This window comes from Podarcis bocagei (genome assembly GCF_964188305.1).
Source record: "Podarcis bocagei genome assembly, chromosome: 2".
Taxonomy (NCBI): domain Eukaryota; kingdom Metazoa; phylum Chordata; class Lepidosauria; order Squamata; family Lacertidae; genus Podarcis; species Podarcis bocagei.
The window spans coordinates 110,953,534-110,964,473 of record NC_138126.1 but is presented as its reverse complement, the minus strand read 5'-3'; the positions used below and the strand labels follow the sequence as shown (position 1 = coordinate 110,964,473).

General features: G+C 46.1%; 1 protein-coding gene across 3 annotated transcripts; it reads left to right on the top strand.

Annotated features, from left to right (window-relative positions):
* The first annotated feature begins 30 nt into the window (after window positions 1-30).
* Window positions 31-8,687, top strand: ZC3H10 (zinc finger CCCH-type containing 10). 3 transcript variants are annotated; one of them, XM_081181471.1, is made up of 3 exons: window positions 31-374; window positions 3,739-3,815; window positions 6,084-8,687. In XM_081181471.1, the coding sequence occupies exon 3, from the start codon at window positions 6,127-6,129 to the stop codon at window positions 7,318-7,320; it is 1,194 nt and encodes a 397-aa protein (XP_081037597.1). In that variant the 5' UTR covers window positions 31-374; window positions 3,739-3,815; window positions 6,084-6,126; the 3' UTR covers window positions 7,321-8,687. The 3 variants fall into 3 exon arrangements, with proteins under 3 accessions (XP_081037597.1, XP_081037598.1, XP_081037599.1); XM_081181472.1 differs by lacking the exon at window positions 31-374 and adding an exon at window positions 2,251-2,429; XM_081181473.1 differs by lacking the exon at window positions 31-374 and adding an exon at window positions 2,471-2,743.
* The last annotated feature ends 2,253 nt before the right edge of the window (window positions 8,688-10,940 follow it).

Sequence of the window (10,940 nt, the reverse complement as noted above, 5' to 3'; positions counted from 1 at the left end):
ACTCAAATCACTTCATGGGTGGGGTAGGATTAAGTCCTCTGGTATTCAGGCTAAAATGGGTGCTGATATTTTGTAAAGGTTTCTTTAAGTGAAAGCAATCTGGGTTATATCCAGTTTTAATCCCTACTCTTGAGTAAAACGGTTTGATACAACCCTCTGCTTCTAACCTGGCCAACACCATAAGCTCCTTTGCTCCTTTGTTTGGGCCAGAATCAACAGGTGCATAGCTTTGAACCATACAAGTGTCTCTGCTTGTGAGCTCATAGGAGGTATTGTGCCATCTTCAGATGTGGCAGAGATAAGACTTACTGGTCTACTTTGAGAGCAAGATGATGCCCATGAATGTGAATCCCTGACCTACAGTAACTACCAGTGTAAGATGAAGTGAAATGTGTGGTTGGAAAATACATTGGGGTTGTCAGCACCCATATTAATTTTAGCTAGGTTGGGCTGCTTTGGAAACATGAGACTGGAGTTTTAGTTCATTTACATGAATCTGGCTTGTTTTTTTCATCACAAAAAACAACTGTCATCTCACTTCCCATGACAGTAATGTTCTAATGCAGATGTTATATCCATCCAACTATCCATGGTTCCTTAAACAGTAATCTGGTGCTAGCAAACAAGGACTGCATAAAAAAGAAAGGTATAAGGAGCAATACAAATGGATTGTCAATCATGTTGAATTCAGAACTCTTCATGGTCCACAAGTGCTTACAAGGGAAATGCTTGACAGACTTCTTGATTTGTAGGTTAGGCACCCAGGCAGGATAGTTTCCGCTCTTGTACGAGAGCAGTACAGTACTGTACACTCAAGATCTAGACTAGCTTCTACAGTTTGAGAACCTTTATCAAGTTACGCAGCACAGTGGATAAACATCACAGACCACTTGTAAATTGCTGAGTGGGTCACCTGATTATTTTTCTGCCTCTGGTGGCTGCTGTGCTTTATTAGATGCTTTATGATACTTGAGGTAAAGGAACCCCTGACCATTAAGTCCCAGTCGTGTATGACTCGGGGGTTGCGGCGCTCATCTCGCTTTACTCGCCAATGTTGGTCCGCAGACAGCTTCTGGGTCATGTGGCCAGCATGACTAAGCCGCTTCTGGCGAACCAGAGCACCGCATGGAAGCGCCATTTACCTTCCCACAGGAGCGATACCTATTTATCTACTTGCTCTTTGACATGCTTTCGAACTGCTGGGTTGGCAGGAGCAGGGACCAAGCAATGGGAGCTCACCCCGTTGTGGGGATTCGAACCGCCGACCTTCTGATCGGCAAGTCCTATGCTCTGGTTTAACCCACATTCTTGAGGTGCTGTGGTCTTAAATCACAGAGCCTCTTAGGCTTGCGGATCGGAAGGTCAGCAGTTCAAATTTGCAACGGGGTAAGCTTCCTTTGTTCCTTCCCAGCTTCTGCCAACCTAGCAGTTCAAAAGCACACCAGTGCAAGTAGGTAAATGGGTACTGCTGCGGAGGAAAGGTAAATGGTGTTTCAGTGTGCTCTGGCTTCTGTCACAGTGTCCCATTGCAATAGAAGCGGTTTATCATGCTGGCCACATGGCCCAGAAATCTCTCTGCGGACAAACACTGCTCCCCCGGCCTGAAAAGAGATAAGCACTGCACCCCTTTGTCTCCTTTGACTGGACTTCGATGTCCAGGGGTCTTTTGCCTTAATTGTATTTTTACACTGCATATTGCCTAAAAGTTTGCAGACCATCTCTACCAACCAGTTCAGTAACCCCTGATTTTAGTATACAAGCCACAGAACAAGTCGATTCCTTGTATGACCTAGACTAGAAAGTGCTGAGAGTTGGGAAAGGGCAATGGTTGTGTAGAAACCTGTGCTCAGAGGGCTGGGCTGGCGCATGCAAGAGTTAGGTTTTTACCATAACTAAATTGTGCCAATTGAAAATTTCCCCAAAACGATTTATCTCTTGGTTACACGATTTGGTCTCTTGGAAATCGGAACAGGTGAAAAAACGCTTTATAGGTTAAAAGCTGGCCTGTATGAAAGGCCGGGCTCCGGGAGACCGCCTGACTATAAGCAGCGGGCCCAATAACAGGGAGCCATGTAATAGTTGTGGGGCAGTGGTGAGAAATCCTATCGCAAAAGGCTTCACGGTTGTAAACACGGTTATGGCAGCGTGAATGCATCGCACGCCACGTTTTCTTACAAAGCCCAGCAGCGTAAAACGTGTGTGTTGTTGGGTGGAGTATAAAGCGCCTCGTCCCCTCCGATACATGCAGGGAGGCGGGAGAGAATGAGAAAAGGGAGTCCCGTTGCCACGGCAACCGCCGCTGCCCGCATCCCTCCCTAGCAGCCGCGCGCGTAGGAAGAACCATAGAGTACTTCCGGTGGTGGCGGCAGGAGGGGCGTCACTGCGGAAGGGGCTGCGCTTTGTTTGGACCAGAGGAGGTCGGTGTGAGGGTGAGTGGCTGGGAGATTGGAGTGGGGTGGGGGGGGGGTGACATGCCTGGCGTGGCCTTCGCTCCGGCTCGGGGTTCGAGAGTTCCCCAAGGGACGAATGCCGCCGAGCCTCGAGAGACCCTGAGGCCCCTTCTCCTGCCTTGGCCTCTCGCCGCGGGGTCTCCTTCCCCTTTCAGCCGAGCGGACCCTCGCCGAGAGGGAGCGGAGGCCCTGCCTCGGCCCTTTACGACTCTCGGGAAGTTTTCACTCCGGCTTAGGGTTGCTCTTTCGGGGGGGGGGCGGGGGTCAGGCCGGGCGATGCTGCGAAGTTTCAGGTGAGCTGTGGATTTCAGGTGTGCCCAGGATTTCAAGGGGGGAGAACTTCGTTACGTTGTTGTCACTGCTCTTGAGCCGAAGACATCCTCGATCCACCCTGAGATCAAAGAGATTGGCTCTTAGTTTTCATCATCTTCTTTTTTTAAAAAACAAAGCAAAACCACACACACGAGATCAACGTTGCCTGTCATCAAAAGTACTACAGGATGGTACCCAGTTCATGGAAAACAGCCAAACTGCTTCATCGCCAAATAAAAAGAAGCAGCAACTTTTGAAGAAAGATATGGGGTGGGGGCATCATATCTGACCGGTCCAATATGTTCCTAATAAAGTTTGTGTCTCCCATCTTTGTAACACAACTGCTAAAAGCAGATCATGGTTGTGGCTTAAGAACACGCACTGCATGGAAGCAGCACATAATGATCAGAAGTACAGTAAGGATGTACGGTTCCTTTCAAAGACACAAGTGGAATCCCTAGGGTTTCTGAGGAGCTTTTGGGGGGATGCCTCACCAATAAGTTGTGGAAGGGTAGCTATATATAGTCTATTGTAACAAAACAACGACATGTCTTGTAGTGCCTTAAAAACTAACAGATTTGTTACAGAATGATAGTAATGGTGACTAAGCCTTCCTCAAAGGCTGTTTTTCCTCTCTGCATTGTGCAGCCATAGGGTTGGAGCATTTGGCACGCTCTTAAATGCATTTTTCTTTTATGTGGTATAATTTACAGCGGACCTGGCCAGGACGCTGTATGAACTAAGTGCACTCTACAGTTCTCTTCAGAATTATCGGCATATCAGAAGTAGGTCTATGGCAGATGCATAGGTGTTCTTTATAAATTAATGTGAAAAGGTAAAAGTCAGTAGAATGGACAGTTAAAATCTATGTTAAAATCCTGACACTACGATAGGATTGAAAATATTTTTGATCTATCAAAACAAATGCATGTAAATGAAGATTTTAATGCATGGCTTTTTATTTTTCTTTCTATAGCTCTTGTGGGACAAATCAAGTCTGAATCCTTGCCGTAACCTACCCTGGCATGACTTTGAAAATTTTGTGTCATGAAGGTAAAGTTAGGCTTCCTAACAACTAATGGTTTATCTATATGATGATCTGCTGGGGGGTCAGAAGTTAAATATTCTTGGCGTTTGGAGCTTTAGCTGGTGGTCATTTAGAAATGGCATGGTTGTAAATTAATGTAAAGAGTAATATTGTATAGGTCTACCCAGAAGAAAATCTCACTGAATTCAGTGGGACTCACTCCCAGGTAAGTGTGCATAGAATTGCAAATGTAGACTTTAAAAAGACCCCATAGGAGTTTCATTAAGCTCTTACCTTGGAATTTTAAAGCAAAATCAGAAGTATGAGAATGAAAAAGCATGCCATTCTTGTGTGGGGTTTTGTTCACCCTTTTTCTGTTATAAATTTTGCCAGCTCTGCAGACTCCATACACACAGTCACCCCGCTTGCTTGCAAATTGGGTGCCCTTCCATTTCCACAAATCTTTGAGTCCAACTTTTTAACCATGCCTTTTCTGTGACAGAAGATGGGTAGGAGCTTCTTTTAACTGATGTAGGATTTCACATTTGTGAACTGTTTGAAAGTTCAAGCTGCTAGTCTTCATGGTGATCTAAGTCTTCAAAGAATTATTTCTAAGCATTTCTAGGAATGTTGGGTATACATGTAGCAAGTTGAAATCCTTGTTGATTTCAAGATTCAAAGAATTGCAGTCATTCGTTTTCTTTGTTTTAGCTTCACTCCTTTCTTGTTAAACAGCAGCCTGCCATAAACCAAGCTACACACACAAATAGTTCTCAGCCATTTGGTAAACCTTGGTCTGGGCTGTGCCACAGCAGACTGTAGATCTGATTGGGGGAAAATCCGTCAGTATAAATATCTGTTCTACTCTATGAGTGCATAGAACTCAATCTGGCACATTAATTGAGTGGGTCTGCTTTGATTATGCCTTAATTGGATATCACCCAGTGGTTACCAGGGGACAGAGTGTAGCTCCTATTCATATGGCATCATTGAGTGTATCCCTTTATTTACCGTATAAGTGAATGGCTGACGTTCATTACTATGGTTAAAAATAAAGCTTTGTGAAGTAGTTAGGCTGTAGCTCAGTGTTTTGCATATTGAAATAATAAGTAGTAGTGCATAACTACAAAACTACATAGAAGAAAAAATTATCACTAGATTTTACCCTGTGTTTATTAATTACCTTAATGACACCTTCTGTTTTCATACTTGCTAAACCCTTATTTTACTTCTCAGAGTGTGAACCCTTCGGGGGTAAGACTGTTAAGATTTAGAAAAACTATTATGAGCTGCTTTGAGTCTATGGAATAGAGTAGGTGCTCTGTCCCAGCTTCTGCCAACCTAGCAGTTCAAAAGCATGCCAGTGCAAGCAGATAAAAAGGTAAACAGCATTTCCATGCGCTCTAGTTTCCTTCACAGTGTTCCATCATGCTGACCACACGACCCGGAAGGCTGTCTGCGGATAAATGCTGCCTCCCTCGGCCTGAAGGCGAGATGAGTGCTGCAACCCCATAGTCGCCTGACTGGACTTAACCATCCAGGGGTCCTTTACCTTTTTTACCTTACTTTCAAATGTTAAAGGGCTATGCAGTCCATCTGAGATTATGTTGCATTTACATCCTAAACTACCTTGAAATTTAATTGAATCCTATGCAGGCAGCTGCAGACTTAATAAAATCTTTGCTTGATCATCCAACAAAGTAAAAAGCAGCATCTTTTTCAATTGTTGGCTCATATTGCCTTTGTGGTCTTGGGTAAGCGTTTGGAACTCTCATTCAGTTTTGTTCCCCTTCTCTGCAGCAAAAATGTAATGCCCTTATATAGGCCAGTAATATAGTTCCACCCTGAGTTGAGTGCAGTGTTTAGTTCTGATCATCTGTTCTCAAAAGATAGAAGTAGGGGAAAGTATGAGGAGGAACTAAAAGGAGTATTGAAGCCATTCAGTCCAAGCAAATAAGTTGTTTCTTTCTGATAGTTGAGAGGATATACATGTACATATAGACTATAAAATACTTGGACCTGATACAAAGTGTTGTTTGATGTATTGTGTATTCTCTTCCCAGTCAGAAGTAATAAATTATTATTATTATTATTATTATTATTATTATTATTATTATTATTATTATTACAAAGTGTTGTTTGATGTATTGTGTATTCTCTTCCCAGTCAGAAGTAATAAATTATTATTATTATTATTATTATTATTATTATTATCATCATCATCATCATCATCATCATCTAACTGGACAGGTTTCCCTCTTGCGTTTCTTACTTGTTGTCTTGTACTTGCACAGTAACCTGATTTTGGGGCCCCAGCCTGCACAAGGCCACGAAAAAATGCCTGACCGTGACAACACCTATAACGGCAGTGGGAGTGGCAGCGACGAGGCAAGTGCCAACTCCGATGACATCTGCCGGGATTTCCTACGCAATGTCTGCAAGCGGGGCAAGCGCTGCCGTTTCCGCCACCCCGATATGAACGAGGTGACCAACCTGGGAGTGAGCAAGAACGAGTTCATCTTCTGCCACGACTTCCAGAACAAGGAGTGCGTCCGCATCAACTGCCGCTTCATCCATGGCACCAAGGAAGACGAAGACTGCTACAAAAAGACGGGGGAGCTACCCCCACGCCTTCGCCAGAAAGTGGCAGCTGGGCTTGGCCTTTCCGCAGCCGACCTCCCCAACAGCAAGGAGGAAGTCCCCATCTGTAGGGATTTTCTCAAGGGGGATTGTCAGCGTGGGGCCAAATGTAAATTCCAGCACCTTCAGCGGGATTATGAGTACGACGGCCGGGGGTTGGCCACCCGGGAACAGGGCATCACCACTCCTGTGCGCCGATACGACCCCTATGACCCCATGTACGACTCCGACCGGTGCTTTGATGATCACGACCCTGTGCTGAAGCGGCGGCGTGTAGACGGGCTCCACTTTGAGACTTACGAGTACAACTTCACCAGTCCTCGCACGGTGGAATACCGGCTCCTGGAAGAGGAGAACATCATGCTCCGCAAACGTGTGGAGGACCTCAAGAAGCAGGTCAACAACCTCCTAGCCACCAACGAGGTCCTGCTGGAACAGAACGCCCAGTTCCGCAACCAGGCCAAGGTGATAACTCTCAGCACCACGGCCCCGGCTACTGAGCAGACTCTGGCACCCACCGTGGGCACCGTCACCAACTACAACCACAGCATTGCCCAGACTCACACCACCCTGAGCAGCCAGGCTCTGCAGCCACGGCCTGTGTCCCAGCAGGATTTGGTGGCTCCCGCTGGAGCTCAGGCAGCTCCCCCTAGCAACGCAGCGCCTCCCATGAACCCAGAAATCACCCCGCTGTCAGCAGCGCTGGCTCAGACCATTGCCCAGGGGATGGCTCCACCAGTCTCCATGGCTCCTGTGGCCGTATCCGTAGCGCCTGTGGCTGTGTCCATGGCTCAGCCACTGGGGGGCATCACCATGAGCCACGCCACCACCCCCATGGTGACATACCCCATAGCCTCCCAGAGCATGAGGATAACAGCCATGCCCCACTAACCCACTTCCAAGGGAAGTGTCTCTGCTCAGTCTGTGCTTTCCCTAGGTCGCTACCGGGATCTGTTTCCCCTCTCGTTAGAGGTGGTTAACGTGCGGAAGAGAGAATGAAACTGATTTCAGGTGCGGATCTGAAAAGCCACCGGAAACCTCATCTCGACACAGAGGGGAGGACCGTAGCTTGGGTTCACAATTGTCCTCACACAGGAATACGTGGCGCTTGCCCCTCCTCGGAAGACAGCAGGGCTCAGGGATGCTAACAAAGCAGTTTGGAGAGTATCGTAATCTCATAGCCTTTGTGTGTATGTTGTATCTATTTTGCAGCTTGTCCATCCTCATGTAGCCACCCACCAGTCCCTTGTGAGTTTTGTAGCTGAGCACATTTCACCGCCTTGGAAGCACTGCTTTTGCATAGTCACACAGAATTCATCCTGTGGTGGTTGGTGCAGAGAGGGGAAAACAGCTAAGCTCCCAGGGGCTTGCCGGTGAAGTGAAGAGTGGCTTTGCTTTGCTCAAAGAAAGGGGCAAAGACTCTAAAACTGTACTAGCTCCACAAAGAGCAGAGACTGTTGTCAGCCTGCATCATGTATCTTTGTACACTGTTTCTTGCTGTAGGAAGCCAGAAATCCAGGCTCCTAGGTATGGCTTTATCTGAGCTCTGTTGCTGTAATAAACAGTAAGCTGGAAATGGTTCCAGAGCACAAAATTAAATATTGCCTTTTCTTCTGAATTGATTAGGAATGGACAGTTGACATTGTAGCCCTGGAAAGAGCAGGTTCAACATACGTGACTTACTAAAGTTTGAGTTTGCAGGCTAGCGGTGATTGCTGGCATATATAAAGATGGCATCTTTTATATGAATTTATGGGTTTCACAAAGCACCCAGGATGCAATGGCGGAATATCTTGTAGCTACCCATAGACTTGAAGCAGCCTAACTTCCCATTGGCACTTATGGGGGTACTTGATGCCTTGCAAGCCCAGAATAGCTCCCACTGTTTTGTTCATTCTTCTGAGATGTTTCACTGCTTTCTGCCTGCATTTCATGCCTGAATTGCTCCCATGTTCAAGGACTTGGTTGTTGTAGGGACTTACCTGCTCTGCATCACTTCATGTTTTGCTATATGGCATACTTAAACTTCCCTCATTCAGTGTTTCTGTTTCCTTTTTGGAATTTTGTTGTTAATGATAGCAACCCTCAGCTCTTCCTTGGCTCCATATTAGCTTTCGTGTTTTTCATGTTCCATTTGGATCGGGTTTTATTTGAATGTTTTTGACAAAAATGAGGAAAGTGCTTCATGAACCTGCTGCTTCTACAGTTAACTGTGTAAATGTTTTCCGCTATTAAAACAAATGTACAGTCCTCACAAATATCCAGTGCTGATGTGATTCGTGGGTGTGGGTGTGGGTGTACACACACATACAGTATTCTCCCCTTCCTCCTCCAAATATTTATGGGTTTGCAGTTAAGAATCTGTATAGATCTCTGGAACAGAACACAGCAGCTTTCCAAAACACTGGCAGCATTCCAAGAAATGGGTGGGATGGAGGGGGTGAGAGGCAGGAGGGAAATACTCTAGGTGACTTTTTATTGTAGGCAAAATCTGCTGAGCCTGCAAGCTTATTTATGCCTTGCGAACAACTGGGCTGCTGTGAGATAAACTACAAGTAGCTGTGATGATCCATTAACTAGCTTGCTATCATGAGAAGGTCTGCTGATTAGCAATGGATATAGGGAGATTTGGGAAGAATATTCTCCTATAGGTTAACTTGGGCTTTGAAGGTATGCCTTTTCATGATAAGGGTTCCTCTAAACGTTAGTCTTCTCAAAGCCTGATAGCAGGCGATCTTTCTTTGCTGCCACCTGGGGGGTCACAGGAGAGAAATCTTAAACCTCTTTATGGCACATCCGAGCTACAGAGATTGTAAATAAAAAAAGGATGAATTGATGAATTGGCCGAAGCAACATGCTGGGTGGTTTTAGGTATCTGCCAGCCCTTGTTATAGGAATTGACTATATTAATTGTATGCTACATATCTGTGCAATCTGACTTAAATGGCTTTTCCGTAAGTATGAGCCCTTGACCATTTTACCTTTCTTAGGGAATGGCAAAAAGATGTTACGTGCAGCGAAGGAAGGTTATGGGGTTTGTTCCCTACCCCCAACATCATTTTACAATCAATATATATGCACACAAAGTCTGGAACCTATAAATATGAAATACTGTTAACCATGACAAAACTGACTGCTGCAAGCACATGGAGCAGAATGGTAAAAGGCCGAAGCAGAGCTACATTTCTAGGAAGACGGGAGACACATCTATTTTTTTAAAGAAAGCTCAGTTTGGGGCCTTAGTACCTGCCTCTTAGTGGTCCTGAAGTAAGAAGAATGACCGGAAAGATGCATGGAAAAAGGTAAGGAAGCTAAATCCAGGAAGCCTGGGCAGGTGCCTGATAGGAAAATGTAGAGTTGGCAGTCGATCAAGAAACGTGGGTCTGTGGGTGTAGGTCGCAGTTGGGCAGGTGGAGAAGAATGGCAAAGGAGCCGGCAGGTTGAGGAGGGACTATTTGGAGGCGATGGTTGTAGGAAACGCACAAGACAGCAAGGAGTATGCTGCTGATGGGAAGGACAACAGAGAGGCTGGGCTCGTCAGGGTGGTTGAAGGAAGAAAGGAACAGTAGGCAAATACGGTATATCATGCACCTAAAAGCAGAGGCCTGAGGAAACAAGGCTGCAAAGTCTCGAAGTTAGGGAAGGAGAAACTAAAGTTATAACAGGCTTGGGCAAAGTCTCGCATAGGAACCAAGGTCACAAGGAGCCCTGAGGTGATGACCAGAAGGAAGTGAGGGAAGCTGAAGGACACTGAACCAGGAACTCTTAGGCTGGCCAAACCTGAGGTACGTCTGTATCTTTAAGCATTGCCTGAAAAAGAAATTCTGCCAGGTGTAGCATGTAGAACTTAAACGTGGGAGGAAGCAGGTGACATTTCCCCTTCTAGCCAAGCATTAGGAACACCAAGGCCTCAATCGTACATGAAGGTATGGATGTGGGGAGATTAATTTAGCAGGTTGATTTACACTATGTAGGTGGGTTTGTTCCAGGCAGAACAGCTCCCCCCCTCCCCCAGCATATGGCCAGGGTTGGTGGATAAAGGCTTGGGTGGGGTCTGGTTAAAAGTCACAATTCCTTGAAGACGTGAGACAGTGGCAACAACAGCCAGCAAAGCAATTAATGGCTGGGGAAGGGTTTAAAGCAGGCATCCCCAAGCTTCGGCCCTCCAAATGTTTTGGACTACAATTCCCATCATCCCTGACCACCAGTCCTGTTAGCTAGGGATCATGGGAGTTGTAGGCCAAACCATCTGGAAGGCCGCAGGTTGGGGGGGTGCCTGGCTTAGAGCTTAAAAAAAGGAAGGCCAATGAACAACTAGAGCTGGGGCAAAACCTCACATAACAACCTACAGGCAGGAGGGGCTGTGTGAGCTATTAGTATAGCAGTGGACAGGAAGGGAAGATGGAGATCTGGTGGGTCCAAGATCCAGGTTTTCCACAAGCCAGGAAATTCTGCCAGAAGTGGCTTCACCTGCCACTGTAGCCCTGTGCTTGAAAAGGAGCTGAAATGAT

Coding starts and splice junctions, on each gene's coding strand:
- ZC3H10 (XM_081181471.1), top strand. CDS start 6,127: ATGCCTGACCGTGACAACACCTATAACGGCAGTGGGAGTGGCAGCGAC.